The 25,483-nt window shown below is 42.9% G+C and overlaps 4 protein-coding genes across 7 annotated transcripts in view; all 4 read right to left on the minus strand.

The window, feature by feature from the left end:
* svilc (supervillin c) overlaps window positions 1-662 on the minus strand; it is a 36,230-nt gene extending 35,568 nt beyond the window's left edge. For 3 of the 4 annotated variants that reach the window (XM_080511116.1, XM_080511115.1, XM_080511113.1), the window contains exon 1: window positions 556-662. The gene's annotated coding sequence lies outside the window, so the exon portion shown is untranslated. The remainder of the gene's footprint in view (window positions 1-555) is intronic. The other variant, XM_080511114.1, reaches the window with a different exon arrangement.
* Window positions 663-2,157: 1,495 nt separating this feature from the next.
* Window positions 2,158-6,694, minus strand: cdk21 (cyclin-dependent kinase 21; the record flags this gene model as incomplete). Its single annotated transcript, XM_080511982.1, has 7 exons — window positions 2,158-2,235; window positions 3,769-3,913; window positions 4,005-4,055; window positions 4,138-4,247; window positions 5,079-5,246; window positions 5,316-5,448; window positions 6,465-6,694. The coding sequence occupies 7 exons, from the start codon at window positions 6,692-6,694 to the stop codon at window positions 2,158-2,160; spliced, it is 915 nt and encodes a 304-aa protein (XP_080368108.1).
* A 1,322-nt stretch (window positions 6,695-8,016) lies between these two features.
* Window positions 8,017-14,279, minus strand: retsat.2 (retinol saturase, tandem duplicate 2). Its single transcript, XM_080511585.1, has 11 exons — window positions 14,110-14,279; window positions 12,683-12,865; window positions 12,339-12,580; window positions 11,230-11,431; window positions 10,923-11,120; window positions 10,706-10,825; window positions 10,497-10,635; window positions 9,833-9,942; window positions 9,581-9,750; window positions 8,552-8,711; window positions 8,017-8,473 (listed from the first exon to the last, which is right to left on the minus strand). Exons 1-11 carry the CDS (start codon window positions 14,267-14,269, stop codon window positions 8,325-8,327), a joined length of 1,833 nt encoding a protein of 610 aa, XP_080367711.1. The 5' UTR covers window positions 14,270-14,279; the 3' UTR covers window positions 8,017-8,324.
* Window positions 14,280-15,966: 1,687 nt separating this feature from the next.
* Window positions 15,967-24,137, minus strand: nmt1a (N-myristoyltransferase 1a). Its single transcript, XM_080510794.1, has 12 exons — window positions 24,022-24,137; window positions 22,160-22,265; window positions 21,763-21,907; window positions 21,533-21,651; window positions 20,106-20,197; window positions 19,876-19,992; window positions 19,545-19,715; window positions 19,343-19,451; window positions 19,079-19,249; window positions 18,820-18,984; window positions 18,595-18,732; window positions 15,967-17,555 (listed from the first exon to the last, which is right to left on the minus strand). Exons 1-12 carry the CDS (start codon window positions 24,129-24,131, stop codon window positions 17,535-17,537), a joined length of 1,464 nt encoding a protein of 487 aa, XP_080366920.1. The 5' UTR covers window positions 24,132-24,137; the 3' UTR covers window positions 15,967-17,534.
* Window positions 24,138-25,483: the final 1,346 nt, after the last annotated feature.

The following is a 25,483-nucleotide window of genomic DNA, read 5'->3' on the forward strand; positions in this document are numbered from 1 at the left end:
GTTAACAGATGACGGCTCTATTTTTAAAAGATAAATCCCCATTAATTTGTCCAAGAAGACATTTTAAAGCTATCCGAATGTCTGACAGGTGTCTAAAGTAAACCCCTTCACAATTGGTTAGTTAAATGTCGCTGAAATTATCTGAGGCAAGTTGAAAGAAAACAAAATAAGTATTACAGGAACGTTGCTGGTAAATAATTTAAGCGACTTCGTGCGTAATTTGTGCGTAAAAACACCCCGAAAGAACAAATTACCAATAAATAAATAAAAAACAGGGGGAAAAAACTACTTGACAAGTCTATACGAGTGTTTTTACTCATAGTGTGCACAAAGTAACTCGGCGTCCACCAAATCCACAATATCTAGCGCTCAGCCGGAACTGCACCGGATCCACAATAGCCGCAGCGACGGGTGCGCAACCGCAACAAGTCGTTCCCTAAAACAACTGTGAGAAGAACACGTCGCAGAAGATTCAGCTTTTACCGTGTTCTCTTGGGGAAAAAATAATCTATTTTAATAAGAAATGGAGTATTATTTTTTTAGATATTTACTTACATGCAGTGCGCACCGTGTACCTGCCTCAGTGTCCGGGGAGCGGCGGTCCCTCCCCGCCGAGCCTTCACTGCCGCCACTCGCTCCAAATGTAGTCACACGCGCTCGCAGCTGCGGGTGGTTCGCCGCATTAAGGGGGGGGGGGGGGGGGGTATAAATAGATGGACAAACCCCTGGGACGCGCCCCTGGCAGTGTACAGGAGGCAGCAGCCAATATATCACACAGAAAGACGCACCTGCCGTCGAGTTGGTGGTTTTACGCGATTTGAAGAAGTTTGCGTTTCACATCATGTCAGACTGTGACGGGCAATTCATTATATATTTATTGGAAAATGTGAGTTAATTTACACTACAGAAAAAGATACTAATGACTCAAAGATTGACTAATGACTAATGATCTCAAACGTCCTTGGTTTTAGTCCATCTTGAAGACATATCAGGGGAGATGGAACGACTTACACTCCTGACTGTCGTATTAACGTCAAGCTTATTTTTGATATCATACTTCAGTACAATTCAGTTTAGACTGAGTATTCCACTATGCGTTGGTTTGTTTTACACCAGTAGCAGAGTCAACGAGTACAATTATGTTTGCACAATGTGGCGGTGGGTATACTTGAGAACAGCTATACATCAACCCCCCCCCAAATTATTCGAATTTTATTATTAAAACTTGTATTTTACTGACCGAACCTCAACTGTTAACTATCATATTAACCATCACAAAGCAACTGACTGCATTCAGCTCAAACACTTTAAAGAGGAATTTAGAACTGCTATAAAATTACAAAAAAAACCAAAAAACACTGAACATATAGTTAAATATATACAAAACAATATTTTGAATATACATCTACTTATTGTTACCGTTTGTTATTAGATGCATCTGGGATTGCTATTTACTTGATGACAATAGATATATGTTGCACTCTAATATAACTCTTTGTTAGTTTACTTGGTGAAACTGTCGTCCTACAAAAACATGGGAGTCCAACGTTGGAGCCCACGTTACAGCTTTTTGCCAAAAATAACTCAACAGCGCCCCCTTCCTTCCACACCTGGAAACAGCAAGTTTCCTGACATGTTTAGGTTTTAACTGCTCACACATGCAGTGGACATGCTGTTACATTCAAATGCAGAGACATATGTTAGAAGCACTTATTTATAGAAACGTGTCTCAGTGGAACAGTGAAACTTCAGTACAAATATATCTCATACAAACAAATAGAAAATCAAAATTACATCCTGAAACACACGTTGACGGAAACTTTTCAACTGCAAGCTGCTTGGTGTTTCTGTTTTTCAGGGGGGAAAAAATCAAAACAAAGACAATTCTCAAGTTTCATTGACACTTTGCGGGAATAAACACTTCTGAAATCGAACATAAATACAACCTATTCAGAAACAACACAGGCAATCCTTCCTGAAATGCAAACTCTTTTGTCCTTTATAACTTTTTATGCCATAGCAGCCTTTCATGAAGGAAGAGTAGAAAGTAATGCAGAGAGAATATTATGGCAAAACGTGGGTTAAGGAACAAGGCTGAGGTCAGACTGGAGACTCGCAGCAGCAGCAGTGGATGTTCTCCTCCTTCTCTCTTCCTCTTCAGTGCTTCAGGAAGAAAGGGTGAGCCAGGGCTTCGGCGGCGGAGATACGACGGCTCGGTCTGAATGCCAAACATTGCTGCAGGTGAGGAGACGTCACACTTTGTAAACAGTTTAGAGGGAATTGCTGCTTCTGCTTTGTGTGATCACAGCTCAGCATTGCAAACTCTCAGCTTCAATGGTTTAATCAAGTCACTCCTGGACTGGAAATTAGGACACCGATATTTACTAAACTTACTTTAGTAAATAATGGCTGAAGAAAAAACTAAGCATGATCTGGCTTTGGTTTATTGCAGGAGTCTGCAACCTGCGGCTCTAAAACCACATGTGGCTCTTCAGCTACTCTGCAGTGGATCCCTGAAACGTTCACAAAATTACATTTGATCTTTTTATTTATTTTATTTGCACAGCAGAGGCTTTTTCAAAAGGAATCTCATCTCTTGGCTAAACTTGACTGTATAGGTGTGGGCATTCTTGGATATAGATCAGTGTGGATATATTGTCATAAAATACAAATTGTATTATTTATATACATTATCATTAAAGGGTTTAAATATATCCAGTATATTATAATATACACTGCTTTACTGGGGTTTGTGTATTTTTTGTTGTTCCCACGTCTGAAATAAACTTTTCAAATCAATACATGTGTGTGTTTCAGTGTGCATATGTGCTTGCTCACAGCTTTTGACATGTCTACAATCAACACAAATAAATAAGTAAATGTTAATATAAGTCACAACAACTAAAATGGGAAAAATATCTAAAACCGCAAGAAATGGTAAAGGAAAAAATGCAAAAACAGCTCAAAAAGAAACCTAAAATGACTTAAATTTCTAAAAGAAAAAAAAACATAAAAATGGCATAGAAATTGCTTAAAAAAGAGCAAAATGGTTAATAGAGCAAAAATTTTAAAAAAAATTAAAAAGAATTGAAACTGCTAAAATTAGGCACAAAAACAACTAAAATTGTAATGAAATGTTTACCATCCTGAATTGTAACTGAAACTTCATAAATGCAACATAAGATACAGTTTCTGTACGTACGTTAAAATAACATTTGAAACTTTTTAAGCTGCGTTTGCCTCATTTTAAAGGTTAAACGTGTTTTGCGGCTCCACACATGTGTTTTGGTGCAAAAGTCAGAAAAACGGCCCTTTTGGCCATTAAAGGTTGCAGACCTGGAGTTTATTGCCTCATACATGTGAAACTAATAACTTCTCACTAAAGCTTGTTTTCCTTGCTGAAAGACAAAGGTGAGTGATGAGTGTAAACATTTCAACAGGAAGTTGATCATTATGAAGGCGTCTTCATAATGTCCTAAGCACATCTACAACAAGGACTTGTTTCAAATATGGCAGCTTGTCTAATGGAGATTATTGTATTTGTGTATATTTTAACCTGGAAATAAACTAGGTAATATTGTAATATGATTTCAGTAACCAGTTCCTACTGTCATGCAGTGATACTGATTTATAAAATGTCAAAGGATCTCAACTTGTACCTTCGCCGATAAAGAAAAAGTGGCTGACGGAGTTGATCTAGAGCGACGCTCTGACTCTAAATCGCCAGATTTAAGATGAAATGAGACCACAGAGAACAAACGCGCTCACAGACAGCAGGTCGTTCTCCTCTGGAAGCAGGCTGGGCAGCAGTTTGGGCAGCAGGTTGCTGCCGAAGCCGTCGGGTTGCCAGGAGGGGAAGTAGGAGATGGGGCTGTCCTCGGGCCAGTCCTCCTTGCTGGGTAGACCCATTACCCTGATCGGGAGAAAACCAAAGAACACCAGGGAAATCAAAAAGCGCACTATGGGGGGGGGGGGTAGATTTTAAAAACCGGCCCTCCACTCACTGAAAGATTCTGTGCAGCTGCTGCACCTCGGTGTATCCCTGGAACAGCGGCCTGCGGGACACGGCCAGGCTCCGTCAAGAGACATTCACGGCGGCGCCGGGTCGACATTCACGCCAGACCCAAACATCCTCACCTCAAGAGGAAGAGCTCGGCGAAGATGCAGCCGACGCTCCACATGTCCACCGAGGACATGTAGCTGGAGTTCAGCAGCACCTCAGGAGCCCGGTACCACAGCGTCACCACCTGAGCCCCGCCAAGGAGGAAGAACCAGGGTCATACTGTCGCAAAAAACACCTCATGGAGAGACTCTCTCGCTAAGGTTGGAATTGGAGGCTAAAACTTGTCACACCACGTCCTATCAAAGTCCTTCCATGTTGTTAGTAATCGGATTACAGTGCGCCTCAGTGTTATTAAGACTTTACAGACCAGAATCTCTGACAAGTCTCCACCCGGGGCAAAGAAAACCCAGGGTCGTGGGCAAATCTGTCCCTGCAGGAAGGCATCCTATCATGCATGTTCGAATTGTAATACGTGGAACACGAACCTCTGACATTTCGATGCACACGAGCGCGACGAGACGTCAGGTGGACATGCTATATATGATTATGTTGTGATAAAGATGCGATTTCCACTTCAAGTGGATGATGTTTATGTCTTTGTTTGCAATTTCAAATAACAGTGCCCTTTCTCCTACCAAGACTTTACACATTGCCGTGATCTCAATGAAATGTGGCTCATTTCTCCTTGACGTTTGTGCTTCATTTGAATGAATTTTGTTCCATTAATGGATCAGAATTGTTGAATTAGTCAATTCCACCATTGAAAGCCCATTAAATAGTGCAACGTAAATGTAATGTATTACAGTTTAGTCAGGCTTTTGGAATATGTTGACGTCACAATGACAGTAAACTTCTGCAGCCTGAATACCCATAACAAACATAAACATGCACACAAATATATATAAACACACAGAAATACGGAATATAGAGCTCACTGGAGAAGAAAAGAGGAGTTTTGACCTCAGAATGAGGAATAAAATGCTCATCAGAGGAGCAGCGACACAGCTTTACGTACACCCGGGGTGAGAGCGACGTTGAAGGTGTAGATCCGAGCCAGTCCAAAGTCCGCGATCTTCACCTCCCCCCTGCTGGTGACCAGAACGTTCTCCGGCTTCAGGTCGCGGTGCAGGACCAGGTTGGTGTGGAGGAAGTCCAGACCTCGCAGCAGCTGCTGCATCACGTCCTAGAGAGCACGCCAGCCGTCACCACCGTGAATGAACATCAGATTAAAACCCAGGCGGCCAGTTCGCACCTTGATGGAGTCGCGGCTGAGGCCGGAGGCGGGAACTTTGGAGATGTAGGTGGACAAGTCCTGGTCGATGTACTCCAGCACCAGAGCGATGTCCAGACTTCTACCCACCGGGACCACGGAGGTGTCCAACAGTCTGCACGGCACACAAAGACACATGGAGACACAGGAAAGACGTCGGAATGACAAAATATTCTGTAGAGTGGATGGAAATACACATAAGATTCATTCATTCATCACAAAGCCAACATGTTTTCAAGGGTACTGCGTTAGGTCAAAGCTAGATTGGGGACGGTCGTCATGTAGAAAAAACGTTTACTTCCCCCCTGAACTATAACTGATATAAACAATGTTGGCTATTTAGACCTCTCAAACTTTAGTCATTTTGTTTGTTTTATTTGCCGTTTACTTTTCATTTTAAATGAAAAATTATTATTTGCGATAAAGGGGCAGAGTACTTAAGTTAACTAGTGCTGCAACTAACGGTCATTTTCATAACTGATACATTCCTCAATGATTTTCTTGATTAATCGGTTATTAATCAAACAGTGGTTTTGTCTGTAAAAAATGTTGATCAGTTTTTCAATGCCAAAGTTGACGTCCACAAATTTCTTGTTAGGTTCAAAACACAATAATATTCAATTAAGTGTCCAAAGAAGAGTAAAAAGACCTCGAAATATTCACATTTAAGCTTAAATCAGAGAATCCATTTTTTTAAATTAAAGAAATGACTCAAAACAATTGATATATTATCAAAATAGTTTGTGGTTAATTTAATAATCTATTAATAAATCGATTATTAAATTAATCCTCTCTGAAAATGATCTTTCTTCTGCTCCCTTTTATTCGGGGATTTGAAAACTTTTGTTATGTGTTGTTTTTACACTTAAATCAACAAATAAATTAAATTACCAGTGAAAAATAAACTCAGAATGTGCTTATCGTAACCGATTGTGTGGAATCTACGTCATCACATGGATCAATCAAACAATATTCGTGGATAAGTCACTGTGGCTTCATATTTGCGGAGCAGTTTATTGTGCATGTTGATAAATAAATGAATGCACCCTCGTTGACCCCCGATTTGAAAAACAACAAGCTCCCCTGTGATTTGAGCGCCTCTGTTGAAGAAACACGTGCAGCGGCGCCTACTGGACGATGTTGGGGTGGTTAAACTGTCCCAGCTTGCGCAGCAGCGCCACCTCCCGGACGATGACCGCAGGGATCCCGGTCTCGAACGTGTCGCCGCGGATGTTGAACTTCTTCACCGCCAGGAGGCGCTGGTTGTCGCCGACCTCCCGGGCCTTGTAGACCTTCCCATGTGTCCCCTTGCCCAGCTCCGCGAGCAGCTCGTAGCGCGAGGCCTCGGCTCCGTGCAGCATCGTTTCCTCCTGCAGCTCGATTCACCTGAAAAATGCTTCTTTTTTTTTTAAATAAAATATATTAAAATAAACCCAAAATTGGCGTAATCTCTCTGCCGTGACTTTAGATTCAGCACGCCAGAACAAAGTGTCTAAAAACCTTGATGATTATTGATTATTGTTATTATTTAAACAGGTAATTCTCACCTGAGGAGATTAAAAAAAAAAAAAAAAACTTACCTGTAATATGAACCACGTGCTGTGTTTTCTTCACTTAATCTCTGGTGTCTGGCCTCTTCCCAAGGATCTGTTTTCTCATGTGTCAGTGGCAGACAAAAATGATGGGGAATCCGAATAATCACACCCCTTTTTTATTCGTCAACTAATCAGAAAGCCCGAATTTGTCGTTTGCAAAGCCCACCGAGCAGCACGTGCCCAGCCGCATGTCCGTCAGCCCCGTGCTGCGTTCAGGTGTAGAGATAAAACAGAAACGTCTCTAAACATGTTGACCAAAACAACAACAAAATGAGGCCAAATCAAACACTAACCCGACGGCTGAGAAAGTAAATCCTTGTAGTTGTGTGCAAATGTTTACAAGCAGCTTATATTGAAAGGCTGTCACCTGAACAAACATGCACATTAACTATGGGCATTTTACTGAAACTAGAAATTTACATTTGCAGAGCATGAATGCACATTAAATAGTGCAATGTCTTTTATGACAATTCAGTCACACTTTTGCAATATGTTGGTAACATGATAATAAACATGTGCAAACAGTTTAATTATGCACTCACAAATGTCAGCACAAACATATACAATCTATATAATAGATAAATATAATAGATAAATATCATAAATAAGAACACACAGGAGAAAACAAGGGATAAGTTTCAGAACTCCTCATGCCAAGTATGAGGGGAACAAAATCTTAAATTGTAGTTTACCTCTGAAAACAGTGACATGCGGATTGCGGCCATGTTCTGTCCATATGGTGGGGTAGAGGTGACCAATCTTTATACCAGGGCCTAAAATCTGTGCGTTTTTGTGGAGTTTGAATGTCAATCCAGCCATGAACAAGCCTGGCTCTACTTTATTACAAACCTTTTTAAATGAATATCAGATGTTAATCTAATTGACACATTTCAGTATTTACCTAAAAACAATGAGTGCGTTTATAGTAAAGCGATAGTTGGACTATGAAGTACGTTTCTTAAAGGAAGCGCAGACCTTCCATTAAGACCAATCGGTAAGGAGCCGTATCAACAGTTCACCTTTGGAGAAAAATCTTTCAAAAGCACACCTGTAGAGCCACAACCACTTTAGTGTTTGCACCTTTTATTTGTTCTGTTAAAGAGGTGGAACAGTGATAGTGACAGTACAAACAAACGTATAATCAGGCACGGTGTTAAATGCAAAGGCAACAATGCATAAATTATCACATCAAAAAAAAAAAAAAAGTTCCCAGGACTCTGGACAGTGTGAGTGACTGCATCAGCCTGGAGGAGGATGAGGTGCAGCAGTGCGTCGGGAATGAGCAGCTTCTACTTCCTTTATGCGTCATTGGATTGTTAGTGACATTAGATCCAACGACCCAACTCACCGAAGAGCCACAGCAGCGTGGTTACAGTTTCTGAGTGCTGCTGAACAGCTACTCTCCTTTTAGTTTATTGTTCATGAACTTGGTTCTCTTTGCCAGACCGATGGCGTCCAGGTGGAGGTTGCGGTTCAGGATGATGGAGCCGCAGCTGAGCGCCCCGGCGAGGGCACCGGCGAAGCCGCACAGAAACGCATCCTGACCTGCGAGAGGAAAACACACACACACAGCGTGAGAGGACGGCCTCGCCACTCGGTGGGCTCATGCCGCGTCACACCGACCTGTCAGGTAGAGGTTCTTCAGGGGCGTCTGAGGCCGAACGGTGGCGTTCAGCTCGGGGCTGAACCGGGCGATGCCGTGATCCGCGCCGTAGATCTCGCCTTTGGGGGTGCCGATGTAGTGCGTGTTTGTGATGGGGGTGCCGGCGTCGACATACTCGATCTGCAGAAAGACGACAGGCTTGTCAATTTAAAAAAAAAAAAAAGCTTTAATCTAATTTCAGTCCGGTTTGGATTGTCGCCGTCACTCATTCACCTGCATATCATTTCCTCAATTAGCTCACAAGATGTCACAAAAGAGTAAAAAGGCTAAATAATAAAAACAATAATAATAATTAGTCCATCTGCCTTTTCAGAATTGGCCAAGATGATCAAAATCATCACATTCTGACTTTTGAAAAATATATATGAATAAACTATGTGGAATTCTGCTATAACAATTCAGTAAATTATTATTTTAGTTCAGAACATGTTACAAAAAAGAAAAAAGTGTATTAATAATAATAGTAATAATACATTTTCAGAATTGGACGAGTCAGGCGGAACTTCCTCACTGCTCTTCTGTTACTTTATATTTTTCCCCGTGTCTCTGTGTGCGTTTTGTGTTGGAATATTACCGTCATTTCCAGACTATAAGCCATTATTTTTCCACACGCTTTGAAGCCTGCGGCTTATAAAATGACGCGGCCAATTTGTGAATTTTCACGGGTTAACGGGCTTCATGCCGCCAGATTCTACTTCCGCATGTAGATACATCCAGTTTGGAGCCTCTGCTTCTCTAAAACCTGCCCTAAAAGTGATAATATCACTCCTACTCTCCCAGACATTTAAGAGACCTGCAGCGGTATCCGAAGTGGTTCGGAGTTGCCAGCAGGGGGCGGCACTGAGGCCGATAAAAACGGTAGCCAGTGCTTTAAGTGGGCAGGTATGTACCGGGACAGGTGTTGTGCCAAAAAGTGATTCCCGTGCACCTTCTTCAAAACAAACAATATTCAATATTCAGAGTCCAGCAGACAGACTAAACCTCTCCACCTTGTCTCTGGTGATCTTGGGGAAAACGTCCAGAACCATTTCCACCGCCGTGTCGATGAAAGCCTGCTTCAGCTCTTTGTAGTCGGGCCCCCTGTTGGTCACCTTTCCATCCTTCCACTCCTCAAACCAGGAATAGTTGGCAAAGCTGACCAGACTCAGAGTGGACTTTCCTGGAGTGGAGGGAAGAGATGGTGTTGGACAGAAGCTGAGCGAGACCCCCCCCCCCCGATGTCCCCCGGGCGCTGGACCCACCTGGTGATCTCTCCTCCCAGGTGGGATCTTTGGACGACGGCGAGCCCACAAACAGCAGGGGAATTTTTTTACAAGACTCCTCCCGTTCTCCATTTAGATATTCCTCCACCCTTCGAAAGAAAACAACGTTTATGGGGAATTCACATTCAGTCCACAGGCCAAAACCAGTTCAGAGAAAAGTTAAAATACTGCGCAAAAGATGATGTTGCAACGCTAAAAAGTGGGGCGGGGGGGGGTATTTTCCAAACACACAGAATTGTACATTTCCTATACCATCGTGTGGCTCACACGCAGATATGACGATGAAGATGAAGAAATGACCACTAGCGCCAACTAGTGGCCTGACATGTTAGCAGCAGTTTCAGTTCCTGATTGTTACATAATTGAAATATGATGCAACTGATCTTTGATCGTGTTAACAGGTATTCAGTTTTGAAATCCCGTCTCAGAACACACCTTTACCCTTTGTGGTTATAAAACCAGGTTTTATAATAAGGTACATTTTATTGTGTTATATTGCATTTTTACTTCAGTCTTTAACACAGTGTGTATTATTGATGTATTTTTCGTTTCTGGTTTGATTATATTTTGGCGAGTTGGAAAGCACTTAGCCAGACCGTGTCGGACGCATTTATAGGCGTTTGCACTGGTCAAAGCGACATACAGCTCATCAAAGTTGTTCTCGGTGAAGATCCAGTAGTTGTCCGCCTTCAGGCCCAGCTCGTCTTTGGTGCCGTTCAGACCGAGGAAGATGCTCAGACCGCCGTCGCCATTCTTCATCATGCCCAGCTGCTTCTGGATCGCTGCGAGTCGGGAGAGTGTCGTCAGACTGGACCTACACCGGCTGAAGCTCGCGGTCACGGTTTCGCCCACCTGGCATGGCCTGGAGCTCTTTGGGCAGCAGCTTCTGGTAGGTGTTGAAGATGCCGGCGTTGGAGATGACCATCGGGGCCCGGATATGCACTTCCTCCTGGCCTTTCATGACGCTCACGCCTGAAACCGGGAAAAAAAAAAACCCCCAACAAACGATGACGTCAGAAAGAATACAGCAAACTGTGAAGGCCGCGGCGTCGGAGGCGGCCGCACCCACCGCAAGCCTCCTTGGCGCCGTTGAATAAGATGCGGTTGACAGGGGCCCGGACCAAAACGGCGCCCCCTGCCTGCTCGATGATGGGGATCATGTGGTAGGCGATCTCACTGGCCCCGCCTTTCGGGTACCAGGCGCCGTTCAGGTAATGAGTGACCAGCAGGCTGTGCATGGCGAAGCTGGCTTCTCTCGGCGCGTTTCCTGCCGGTCGGAGACGGAAACACAACTTGTGAGCAGGCTGTGGCGGGCGGGACGGGGAAAAAAACAAGCTCGCCGGGCGGGCGGGCAGGCGGGCGGCCGCAGGTCTTACCATAGGTGCCGAAGATATAGGTGAAGACGGCTCGGAGGTCCTTGTTGTCCGTCAGCTCATTGACGACCTCCGTCAGGCTGCGGGGGGCCATTTTGAAGAAGAAGGACAGATGCTTGGCGAGGCCGGTGTAGGCCAGGAATTTGGCCAGGGGGGCGGGACACTGCTTCAACAGAGCCAGGAGCCAAATGCCACGGCCGGCTTTCTGGGGGGAAAACGGCAGACACACATGACGGCTGCAGAAGACTGACACACACGCTGGAGTGGAGTAAGTGGAATATTACAACTATAAAACTTAATATCTCTAATTGTTCCGTGTGGGAGACTGTTCTCAGTTGGAGCAACATTGTAAACAAGTCGCGCTCCTCAGCTCTCCTCTCGGACAACGTCAACAAGTCAGTTTGTCTCAAAAAACGAGTAATGGGTTCACATTAGTGTAGATGAATGTTTCTTTGTCACCATGAAGTGTTCGAGGTGTTTCAGGCTTCTTTGTTTAAGGTGCAGGCTTACTGTTCGATGTCAGGCATTTAAAAGAATCGGCTTTGGGGGAGGAAGGCTGATGTTACTCGTGAAGAAATTACAACAACTTAAGTTTTTATTTCCATGTAAATGATACAATAAATGCAGATGGCCTGGTTTCTAGTATTGCGCTCGATTGCGATATACCAAATCCTGACTCAGCTGAAATATGGTCCTTAAAAAGAGCTGAAATGTTGCATCAGCCTCTAAAAAAAAACAAGATTTACTAACTATCCCCGTTTGGATTGTTTCATTTCGACATTCTTGCAAATCACGATCTATAAAGGGAAACGCAGTGGGGGGGAAAAAGAAAAGAAGCAATAAATGGATTGTTGGACAGATAAAGTGCCGATTCTTTATCTGTGTGATAAAGAAAATCTGCTGTTGCAGCTAAAGCCTGTAACTTTGATCGGTTCTTTAAACAATATCAGTCACTGTATCGTGAAGGTTATCTGTGCTAAAGTGCAAATCGTTGACACGTAGGGCAGTGGGAGAAAAGGCACATGTGCATGTTGGAAAGTGACCACAGCGGGACGGGGAACAACATTTTCAAAGACGTAGTGGCAGACAAGTTGTTGCGTTAGCGACCGAACCTTGACCAGCCTTATGTATTCATCGATGGCCTTTTCCTCTCCGGGGAAGCACTTCTTCAGCTCGTCGGGGAAGCGGGTCCTGCCGCTGTAGATGGGGTACTGGCGGCGGTTTTCTGGTGGTCCCAGCACAACCTGGTCATACGGGTTCTCCAGAGGCTCCCACTGCAGCTGTCCGTTGGTCATCTGGTCCAGCATGCAGCGAAACGGCTTGTGGTCAAGCAGGTCGCCGATGTAGTGGATTCCTGCAGGGAACACCAGACAGCAAAAAAAAAAAAAAAAAAAAAATGGCTGCTAAAACTGACAGACAACATGAAGACACATCACAAGTGATCTTTTCAACTCACCAACATCAAACTCGAAGCCCTTCTCTGAGAACGTGTGGCAGCACCCTCCGGCCCGATCGTGCTGCTCCAGAACCAACACCTTCTTTCCTACTTTGGCGAGCAGCACGCCGAGCCCGAGCCCGCCGACCCCGCTGCCGATGATGATGGCGTCCAGGTTGTCCGGTACTTTACTGGCCAGGAAACCTGAAGACGTGGACAGGAAAGCAGCACAATACTTACAAACACGTGAAAGGACTTGATGCAGATTATAGAAAATTACAATATAACTACACCTCCTTCTGGACCCATGTTCATCTTGTGGTTCATGAAATAACAAATTTAACATTTAAAAAAAAAACTCAACCGAATGTTATAGTAATAATATAACTGCATCGAAAGAGAGTTGAATGTAATTGAAACCTATGTCCTGAAGAATTTCAAGCGTGTGTGTTCATATATGTATACAGTGTATTGTGTATATATACATGTATATTTATAATGTCTTCTATAGTAGATGATATTCTTACTATATATATTTTTTATTTTCAATACAGAAAGGCAACTATAAAATATCACTATTGAATATTGGAGAAGGGGTGGGATTAGATAGGTTATACTTCTTATTAGGTATAGGATGTATGTATGCATGTATGTTTATAAGAATGCATGTGTAAACTCATAGATTATTTATTTTGTCTGAATATATCTTTATACAATATAAATGTATGTAATCAATAAGGAGTTTATACATTTGTATGTGTGTATATGGAATATACAGATATATCTACATCGGTGTACATATGTGATTGCACACATGTTTAAAATGTCAAATGCCTGGAACGAATTATCGGTTGAGATTCAAAAATGAAAAATAAAAACATCTGATTTAGTGAAATATTTCCATTTCCATACCACACAAAAGAAAATCACAATTTATAGCATAAAAAGGTTTTTTGCAATAAATCTCAATTATTTAGAAATTTCACTGATTTGTTTAAATGAACTCCTCCAAGGTATTGTTGTTTGTTTCTTTTAAATACACCTGCACTTTTACTTTTTCTGAGTTTTTCAGACTGTTCCACTTGTGTTCGTATAAAGAAAATGTTGAACGATAAAGAAGTTCAACAATTAATGGGTATGGTATTGACCTCCAATTAGTTATTTCAGTTAAATATCATGGACAGGGAAATTACATGACACTCAGCAACATTAAATAACGAAATGCAATTAAAAAAATAAAGTGTTTAAACTGTTTGACTTGATTTAGAATTAATTTAGACCAGAATAATAATATTTTCATATTTGACACATTGTTGCCTGGCAACGAGCAATGAAACAACACAAATACATCACTTCACGTGTTCATTTTCCTGAAAATCACTCACTTTGTTGGTTTTCTAGAGAAAAAGGTGAAGTGATGCAATGCGAACAGGGTCATTTTAACTCACCTTGCTTCAGCACTTTGTTTTTCTCCTTCTTGTCGAAAACCATCTTCTTCAGCGGTTCACGAGTGTCCGTCTCGAAGGGATTCGGTCCGGAGGAGCGGAAGACATATTTGGATATAACCGCGGCCAAAACCACAGCGAGAAGCGCCACAATGAGCCACATTGTGTCAAGTTTTCTCGTCCAACATGTGAAGAAATGGACGATCCGGTTCAACCAGGGGTCTTACGTCCCCGCTAAGGAAGCCCCGCCCACAGAACGAGACGGGACAAATGGACCAATCAGAGGCTTCGTCAGATAGCGGACACACCGCTTCGGCCAATCAGCGGCCCGTTTATTCAGAGAGACGCCTTGTGTACAGAATGTCAGTGTTGTTTTGCATAACCAGAAACGACCTTTGACCTCTCCGCAATAATGATCTCACTAAAAAGATCATAAACGTATATTAAAAAAAAAAAACATGAAGCTGCAAACAAATCCCACATAAATAGAAGTTCAATTCAATACTTAATTGATCAATTTTCCACTCTATTAAAACAGTTTAAAGAACAAACAAGTCATAAATAAAAAGAATATAATCAACATGTGTATCTTCAAAAAAAAACATCTTAATTATTGCACATTCTTAAATGTCACCTCCCATATTTGTTTGATACTCTGATTTTTGCATTGTATACACTACTCACTTGTTTGACATCCTGATAGTTTTCACCTTAAAACATTAAATGTTTTGAGGTGCAAATTAAAAAAAAAAAAAAAAGTTAGAGCTGAAATCTCACACTCTTGTAACTTAAATCAAAGTGTGAAACTTTTTAATGTTTCCTGGATGTGTGTGTGTGTGTGTGTGTGTGTGTGTGTTTGTTGTGGAAGCTCTGCCTCAAGCCTCAGTCCCTTTGTAAAACTGCAAAACTAAACTTCCTTTAATGTTGTGGAATTGACAATCTTCTGAAACACACTCCTGTACCCTACCTTGCATTAGGTTTGGCTGGGACTGACCCTCGTGCTCGCGGGTGGGCTCACCGTCCGCAGCCTGAGGGGCGAGGTGGTGACATGGTGTCATCCGGTCCCGGTGCAGCACCGCTGCAAGTCAACAGTCTGTATTATGGAGCAAGGTTCCATATAGCGAGGTAGACGCTGCATCATGACATAGATCAAAACAGCAGATACCACAAATATGGCGCTCCAATCCGTTGTGGCTTGGGTCAAACAGAATTTGGGGTAAATCCTCACGAGCCGAGTAGCCTAAATAAACTGGGAACTCATGACACAATGTTGTGTATTTTCCATCCATCTTTGACACAACTTATCCCAACAGGATGCACCCTGAAGACGTCTCCAGTCCATCACAAACACACACTCACATTCACACGGAGGGGGCAATTTAGCATCAACGATTAACTTCACACGGCATGTTTTAGGTCTGAGGGAGGAAACGGGAGTACCTGGAGTAAACAGTGAACTCCACACAGAAATGCCCCGGGGCTGTATTTGAACCCACGACCACTGTGGGATGTCTCCCTGGTTTAACGCCTAAATCTTGTGTCATTAAGTCCATTAAAAGCCCCTCATTGTAATGAGGGAAAACATTTCTGCTCCTGTAAGTAAAACTTGTGGCTCTTCAACGCCACATAATAGTAAGATTAGAACATTCATCCATTCTGCAGAGTAGTAGTGTATCAAGTATTTTTTTTTTTAGTATTCTGATGAGTCACATTGCAAGAATTTATTGCATGTTGTTCTACAACTTGATTCTTTGTGGCACCAAAAAATTGCAAACACGGTCAGACTTATTGAGTTAGATCTGCTGAGAAAAACATTTTTAAGAAGAAAAAGCCAGGAGGTTAACATGTGATGACCTTTTTTTGTTGCTTTTATTAGAATGAGACCTGCAGCCACCTGAATATTTGATCAGACTTCTGACAAAATGTGCAAAAACCTCACAGCAACGTCTAGCTTTTATTTTATTTCTGCTTGAAAGGAGAAAAAAAAAATCACCTGCATCTTCACATTCATTTCCTGCAACATACACAACATTTTTTTTTTTTTTTTTTTTTCATTTTCACATCTGTTTGCAAATACAGCCCACGGTTGTTCATAAGAAACACTTGAAACTGGAACATTTTCCCAGAGATCATCATCATCATCATCCACACTGCACGATCTCCAGCTCCAACATCCACCCTGAAAAGTCTCCAACTGTAAAGACGTCTGCATGAGCACGTTGACTTGACGCTACCGTCACCATACAGCAGAGCCCAGGACATGATTAGAGCGGTTATTGGAAATCAAAAAGGCAGAAACACACAATGATCTAAACACTAGATTGTGTGTGGTGATTCTTTAGGTTTTGATTGGCGTTTTATTAACTTAAGACTTCTTTATAATTTCCTTTCAAGCAATGTTTGCACAAGGAGCTCAGTGTCTTCACGAAATGTCCTGAAATATTTGGACTTCCCAACGGGGGGTGGGGGGTGGGGGGGGTGGACGTTGCAGCTGGGGAACAGACAAACGTCGAGGTGTTCCCTGCTCATTAATGTGTGACCTCGTCCAGACGCATTCAGCCTCTCTGTAACAGTCCAAATTCACCGAAACGGATCGACTTCATGCCTCCGACTGAGCCGGTCCACCGTCGGCCTGCGTCTCAGCGTTTCTTTTCGCTAGTGCGGTAAAGCTACAGGTTTAATGCAGACGAAGACGACTCCGGGAAACGAACGACGGGAGTCTTCAAACAGAACTGAAACAAAACCATGAATGTAAGAGAGGACAGAAGATGAGTGAAATCAGAAGGAAAAAAAAACCCAGTGGGATGAGAAGAAACTCTGAACAGAAGCCCTTATCTTGTGTCCACTTTTGGTATTTATTACCTCATTTTTTGAGCCTTTTTCCTCTTTAAAATATTTTTTTATCTTTTTTTTTTTTTAATTTGTAAAACTTAAAGATGACAGAATTATTTTAATTGCAAAAAGCACTTCCAACATTTAGGAATAAAATTAAACAGTAGATTCTAGTTTGAACGTGTTGGGGTATAATCTGCAGCTTCGTCCGACAATATTTACACGTACTGTGGGATTTGCCAACGGTGAGTGTTTGGTATCCGGGTAAACTGTGCAAACTGCTCCTGTGTGGGTGTGTGTGTGTTTGGTACAATCAAAGACAGCTTCTCAGATGTAACACAGTTGTTTGGATGGTAACTACAATGGCTTAAGGTCCGTGTGATCCGGGGAGGAGGGAGAGCTGACGGCTCCCCCCCCGGGGCCTCCCCGCCTGGCAGCGGTAGTGCAGGTCAAAGTTCGAAAGGTCAATAAAGTAAAAATGGGCGGTGGGATTTCCTTTCCTGAAGCCGGAGGTCATCAGTCCATCGGGGTGGTTGGGTGCGATGGCGCCGCCTCCTGGCCTGGCGGTGACACTCTGCTTATGGCGTAAAGGGACGTCACTGTAGAACCAACCCGACCTGGGGAGGAAGTCGTGGAGACGTCAGGGAGACTAAAGACGGGAGTCAAACCAGTGAAAATAAAGTGTTTTCACCCAAATGCAACTTGCTGAATGATGAAACTATAAAGAAAGACACAGCCGGGACAACATGCCTAAGAAAGATCTTTTCCAATCCTTTGTAGTAGTTTCTGAGTGAGACTGGAACATAAATGTTCTTAATTTATAAACTCAGTCATATCTACATTTATTTTTATCCTTTTTAAAGCTCATTTTATTTCTCTTTTATGTACTCGTCTTTTTAAAAAAAAGTTAATCTGAAGAATGATGTATTTAAAATAGACAAAATTATAAATAGTTCAGCAGCTTCACTTTAATCTACATCCTTAGTACCTAAACTGAAGTTCGTTCCAAAAAGAAGCATTACAAACTTCCATGCGAGGCAAAATTCAACATAATACTTTGATGCTTAGTTTTCCGACGTGAAGGAATAAAATGCCAGGTAACTTTGGCTTGTCAGCACAACACTAAAGAATCAAGTGTTTTCTTTTTTCCTCTGGTCGTGTGTAAAACCGGAACAAAGAAATTAACTTTCACCACTTAGAAACATCTTAATCAAGCAACAGCTTCTTTGTGATTTAGTGAAGGTACTACATGTTCATAAAAGAATAAAGAAATACATTATATTTCAGACGGCTGGAACAATCTTTGCTTGTGATAATACAATTTATGCGACGGTGCTGGATGACAGAATCAATAGAGTGACACAAAACATTTGAGTAACATTTTTATGGCTCACTGATCACGTCAGTGTAAAGGCCTTCAATGTTTTCATGTGTGCTGCTCGTTTCAGTTGAAAACCTAAGATGCAAACTGTATTTTGTGCAGTCCAGATTCGTGGACTCGTGATCAAGACGAATTAAACTGAGCAAAAATGGACTTCTAATGCTGCAACATCAACTTAAATTTGAGTCATTCTAAATGTAATCATGGTGGTCAAACAAATTCCACTGCAAAGTACTGCAAAAGATTGAAATATTCAATGGTTTGAGAAAACGCACCTTTTCTGATCCCATACTGGGACACTTCCAATTGTACAGGTAATACTGTAGGTTCCCGTCACCGATGCCAAATTTCAGCTTTTCCAAGAAATTCTTGTTTTCCATTAGATCCAGTGCATTAAAGACATCAAACCCTTTCTGGATAGAGACACAAAGAGAGAAAAAATCTCATGAGTTGGCAAGCGAGAATCCGGGACGAGTTTAAAAGGAAGCGGGAGCACGCACCGATTTGGCCAGGATGAGGGCGTCGGACATCAGGTCGAGCAGGGGGGTGGTGGTGTGCACATTGTAGAAGGAGTACGCCGCTTTCAGGCTGCGGTGCACGGGGTGATTCATGATGGTCGATGGCAGCGTGTAGAAACTAAGGAAGTCTGTCACTTTCCCGTCGCTCTGTCAAGAAAGCGACAGAAATCGCAACGTTTTTCCCCAAAGTGTCATGACAATATTTAAAGGGTTTCCATAGAAAGTGGTTGAAAGGGTTTACCTCCACCAGGTAAGTGTCGATTATGTTCTCCTGGGGCAGCAGCCAGTGCTCCACCTCCTCCTGGTTCATGACGGGCACCAGGTTGAACTGGCTCAGGTACTCGCGCAGGAGGCGATGCACCACGGGCACGTCCTTCTTGGTCATCGGCCGCAGGCCCTGAGTCTTCGGGGCCTGGAGGAGGGGAAAGCGGTGAGCAAGACCATCGGGGATGACGAGGTTTGCTCTCAAACCGAGAGCCGGACACGCCAGCGTGTTTTCACTGACCTCGGGCAAGCGGTACAACTTCATGGTGCGCTGCATAGTCATATTCCTGCTCAGGTGGGAGAACTTCACTTCGATTAGTTTCCGTGGGTTCAAAGAGCGATGCCAGTACCTGCACAGTGACATACATTTAGGGGACTAATAATTACAGGTGTAAAACTGCCGGGCCAGAAGGTGTGTGGGGGGGGTTGTGTTTCCTCCTGACCTGCATGTGCCCACCGGTTTGGGCAGTACCACTCCTGCAGTGTACACCGCCTGGAAGATGCCCTGCAGGTTGACCCGTCTGGTGATCTCTCTGATAAGTACCGGAGCCACGCGTTTGGCGCGAAGCTTCTTGTGAACGCAGAGGAAATTGATCTCAACCATTTTCTTTTCTCTGAAATGGGGAATTAAAATAAAAACAAACACACATTTTCAATGTCATTATTAGCCACATATTTTCATTTAGAAACAAGGGGGGGGGGGGGGGGGGGGGGGGAAGTTAAACACCAGTCATCATCAATCTTTCCTTTCCCTGTACTTATTTGTCTACTCACACGTCATAGATGTGGATGGTGGCAGGAATGGCGCTGATGAAGCCGACCAGTTTCTGGTTGGAGTTGACTCTCACGCCACAGTGCCACTGGGGCAACCAGCCAGGCGGACGCAGGGCCCTGAAACAAACGCACGCAAACATCGCTGGAAATTCCAGATTAACCCGTTTTGGCCGTTTCTTTGACTTTCCTCTGGTCACAAGTGCAAAACGGTAAAAGTTCGGAAAAATTACCAAAGCAGGAACTCGGGAGAGTAGTCGAATCTGAACATGTTGTCATCGTCTTCCACATAGTTCTCATTGAGAAGGGTATAAAGCTCCTTGAGCTGTTTTCAGAGAGCAAAAAAAGAGACAAGAGGATAAAGTCATGACCTTGAAACAACCTTCAGAGTGCAACTTAAAAAAAAAAAAAGAAAAGCAGAATCAAAAATTATTGTAGCTAGAGCCCAACAATTAGCAGGTAGAATTTATTCAATGACACAAAAGTAATGAAATTAACCATTTTCATAAACATTATTCATCCAGTCAATGAGACGTCAACTCTAATAAAAGATCATCATGCTCTGCCATAATGTTTTTCCTACTTCTCATGAAAGATTCAAGAAGTATTATCGATGCCACAATTATACAATTTAAATTCCAAATCATTGCTAAATTATAGCTGAAAATTTTTATTTTAAAAGTCACTTAATCTCCATTATTTAGAAAATGGACAAAATAAAGCACATCATGGTACCATTAAATTCTAAATATCCCAAACGGAACCAAGCCCGAATAAAAAATAAAAACATCAATCAGGTGTGAATCACTAAGAAACACTGACCAAATGTATCCGGTACAATATAATGAATTATACCCATTAGGGGACGCACAGATCCAGGTTTTTTCACTTCCGATCCAATACCCGAATTTGTGTACTGGAGCTGTGTTTGCTTTAATATTATTATTATCCTTGATTTTATATGAGGTTGTAATAAACTCCTCTCTACAGTAAAGTATGAAATGTATGAATGTTTGCATGTATTCTCTCAAAAGGCAACTTGAGGTTAGTACAATGTCACAAAAGAAAACAGTACAAACTACTTTTATTCCATTTGGACAATGTGGGGGTCTGCGTGACGTCCTCATCTAATGATAAACTAGTTCCATCTTTAAAACCTCAGAATCAATGAATCCCTGGAGAAATTCTTTAGCAACACAGCACAAACGACTGGGACTATTTTCAGGGAGTTTAGCGCGGCGCAGGACGCGACTTCACTGAGGTGTGAATCGCCTGCTACTGCGGAGGACTGAGCTGTTCGTGTGATGTCTGGCGGCAGGGCGCCGCCTCGCTGTACAACGGCTTTGCAAACATCCACGTCGATGCTTTGCGGCGTTTTGAGCGTATAATCCGTCTAAACAGCAACATGCTGTCATGAAAAGTCGGGTAGCAGCAGAGCAGCCGGCAGGGAAACACATGTGGACTCATTTCAGCAGAAACACAGTCGAGGCTTCATGGACCAAAAATCTCTGCAGGCTGGATTGGAAATTTCTGATCCGTAAATTACGCTCATACATCTGTAATACCTATAGTATAACGAAAAACACTGACAAGTTGTCAGAAACATCAATCTTCCCATGTACACCTTTGCTTTGAGCTTTTCCTTTGTGCACTTTCTTACCACAGCAGGGTTCCCCAGGTCGAGGGTGTCCCAGCTGAAGCCCTGCGGGAGGCTGTAGGGCTCCTCTCGAATGTGGTCCTTGTCTGGTTCGATGGAGCCATGCGTCGTCACCGTCTCCCCTGAGAAGAGAAACAACAAACGAGACATGAAGCACCGAAAGCTGCGGCGTTTGACATGAGCCTACAGGCTGTGGGCTTCAAAGAAGAACAGAAAGCCATGACGTATCAAACCTAGCTTGGGCACAGGCTGCGTGTCCCAGAACTGGTAACTCCTCCGACTGGCTTCCTCCATAGTTTTGGCGGGACCTTGGCCAACAGAGAACAGCTCAATGGCCTTTTGGATCTCTTGTAGCTTATCAGCTGGGAGTGAATTTACCTGTTTGGGACGTCAAAAGAACTAAATTAAAGCAGGGACACTTCTGACAGAAGTTACAACAGTTAACCCCCAACCCCCATGTATACGTCAAATTATCATCGGAGGCCTGAGGCCAGGGATGTATATCCTAACCTGGAGCAGGGCCTCTAGAAGAAATGCGTTAACATTAAATTACACATGGACTGCTGGTGGTTTGGTTCATTTAAGTTTTCTGGTTAAAATATTCTGCATCAAAAAACATAATATTCATGCCTTGGCAAGGGGGTCCTGAGCTGCTTCTGTGGCAGCAGATTTCTTCTTCTTTTTCTGCTTTCTTTTCTTCTTCTTGGCACCAGTGTCATCACCCAGACCCCGATCACTGAAACAGAGCAGAACAGAAATAGATGGAATCCTTTTTATAAAGCTACTGTCCCAGAGGGAAAACCCTGCTCCAGCAAAATGTATTTTACGAAAGCTGGCAGTGAGGTGAGGATTAGTCTGCTTATCTCCAACATGACTGTCAAAGTCAGTGGCTGTTAAGGAAGATTAGTCTTGATTGATTTCGTGTCATTTGTTCACTGATACTCAAACATGGCTGTAAGAGACAGAGCCAGGTGTATGTAGCACCATGTTTGCTGGAAAAAAAAACCCCAACAACTCTACATCGTCCATCAGCTGACCAAAAGTCACAAGACAATGGTGGGACATACAAGGGCAACAGTGCTGGAAACATGCCCCCCTTCTTAAGAACCTTGATTTTTCAGACCAGTTCAAACCTGCAGAGCCACAACCACCTCCACCCATCTACCCAAACCCCATCATCTGTCCCAAGAAACACAACATACTTACAGAGGATAATCTCATTAGTGTCCCGAGGGGAGCGAGGCCAAGCACTGGCTTGTGTTTGTAACACTAGCACAGATGGTGAATCACATGACCCCTGGAAGAGTAGTATGTGGCATCCACGCATGTGTCCACATACATGTACAGGAGTTCAGTGAGTGACTGGGACAATGGACAACAAAGCATTCAATAGTTTGTTCTCCAGGCTTCCATTGCAGCACAGTGGAGCACCCAGAGCCAGCCTTTGTTTCAGCATTGTATGAGGAGATAAAATGAGTCTTACATTGGTTTTACCTTGATTTAAATCCAATTAAACCTAGAAGATTACAGTTGTGCCAAGTCACAGCTCAGATTTATTGTCCAGTTCACCTCCTCCTGCATCTTGATTTAGTTCTCCATCCTATATATAATATATATTCTCTGAACTGATTACATAAAAAGCCCTCGACAATGACAGGGGCGTCACAAGCACACATTGGCAGACTGAAAAAGGCAGAATCCCTTTCTCCTTCACCTTGCTACAATCACAAAAAGTCACACGTGTGTACTCGAGGAGGCAGAGCTCAGTATTTTCACGCCGGGTTCTTTTCATACGTGTCACAGCTTAGTAAACATTAAGAGAACCCTGAGCCAAGCAAAGCAGGATATCCATTAAAGCATATTTTCACAGCGTCGCGGGGAGATCTTGCATATTTCTTTGATCAAATGCGGTGGTTAAAAGATCCACAGCACCCATCAGGGGGGAAGACTACCCCATACATTGAACACGTGCAATTTGCCATATTTCACTTTTGGTCTGACTGAGTCACAGACAAAAGGGGTTTGACAGCTAAGTTAGCATGCGAGCTAACTCGCTAAATGTCAACTGGATTGCATCGGTTCAGAGGCAAGCAGGGGCGGCATGAGGAGTCGATATCAAGCCCTCTGTTTAAATAAAATGCATCCCCGTGCTTGTGAGTTATACAAGTGAGTGGAAAATGCTGCGATTTGCTTAAAGATTAGCCTTCAAGCGCACCTTCTTCTCGCACCACACTCCGCCTAGCTCCAAGCAAGCACGGGAGGAAAACGACAAGTCCCGCCCCCGGAGTGACAGAGAGCGCTCCAAGCCAATCAAATCCACACGCTTGCCTCTTTCGACCAATCACACGCAAGCAAGGTGGTCTTGACCAGCTCCACGGTTGTATGTCTCCCACCGACTGCTCGCCGAGGCATTTACTTCACGTTCGCTTTGCTGGCAAAGCGTGCCGCAGCGCGAGCCGCTTAAATCGGCGCGTGCCAGCCTTGCCTCTCACCCGTCGTCGAACTGGTGCTCCTCATTCTCGCAGTCGCTGCAGTGTCCGTGATCCTCTACATCGTCTTCTTCTTTCTCCGGCAGCGGTGCTGTCTCATTCTCATCCGCCATCTTCGACCAGGAAGTGCGGAGCCACCGCGTGCCCTCCCAAGCCTTTAAACCCGCTCGCTGCTATTGGCTCTGGGCGCGGAGCGGACGGACGCGGCTCCGCACGTCCACCGCGCGGAGGAGCAGCAAGCGCGTGCTCAAAATCCTACTGAAGTCCAACTTCTAATCATGATTCAACCTCTAATTAATAATAATACATTTGTAAACAATTCAACAAGGCAAATTAAAACAGTGGAGTGTGTAAAACACAAGAGCTTCAGTGTTGAGTATTTAAGTAAATTGTTTTTAAACCTTGTTTTTTATTCAACAAGGCAATTCGATAAGAACAAATTGTCTGTTGACAATTTGTTAAAATCATTTTAAGAATATGGAAACATCTAGAAGAGAAAATAAGTTTCAGATTATCAACAGAGTATGTGTACAAGTGCTATTATAAAATATTAGTCAGCCCAATAGGCAAGGTAAATGTATGTATTTCTATAACATCAGATAGACACAAGGAAACTCAGTGTTTTTCAAGAAAATAATGGAAATGAAAAACATTAAAACAAAGTGATTGATAAAGGTATAAAAAGAACAAATAAAAGCTGTGGTAAAATAAAATGTTGGGATTAAAAGCTGTTTCACCTTGTTTTCTACAGTAAACCTCTTCTTGGAGACCTCAGGGTTCTTGATGTTTCATATTCTACTACAAGTAAATCTGAAATGTATTTGGCCCAAGACCATTCAAAGCGTCATCGACCAGTAGTAAGATTTTAAAGTCAATCTTTTGACACAGTCAGCCAGCACCTGAGAGTAGCTGTCTAACGCTTTTTTTTTTTTTAAACTGAGACTTCTAAACACACACACACACATCTATGAACAAAACCAAACAAATCTTCTTATAAGAAGTCTGTGTGCTGCATCCTGTGAAAGCCCACCACCCATACTTTTACTGTCAATCTTACTTTAATTAACCAGTTCTTACTTTTCTAGTTCATTTGCTGCTTGGGTCAGTTTTTCTTAAGCATTGGACCACAGAGCAGAGGATCCTGAATGAGTGCAGTAAGATATCTGGAAGGACACCGTTCTCACCTTCATAAAGGGAGATCTCTGACTAATATCGGAAGTTGTCCTGCTGACTTGATCCACTGTGGAGTTCCTTCTGCTTCCTCCTTGTTTTGAGGATTGCAAAACCAAAATGCAGAACCTACAGATTAAGAATATACTTTGTTCCTGCTGCTGGTGAGCCTGAAATGAATGTATGATCACAACATTTGTCATATGAACTGCTGGTGACAAACTACTACATGTTTGAGAGAGAAACTGTTAGTGGTAATATTGAATAAAAGCACAATCGAGCTCTACATCGTCTT

The sequence above is a fragment of the Blennius ocellaris genome (genome assembly GCF_963422515.1).
Source record: "Blennius ocellaris genome assembly, chromosome: 16".
Taxonomy (NCBI): Eukaryota; Metazoa; Chordata; class Actinopteri; order Blenniiformes; family Blenniidae; genus Blennius; species Blennius ocellaris.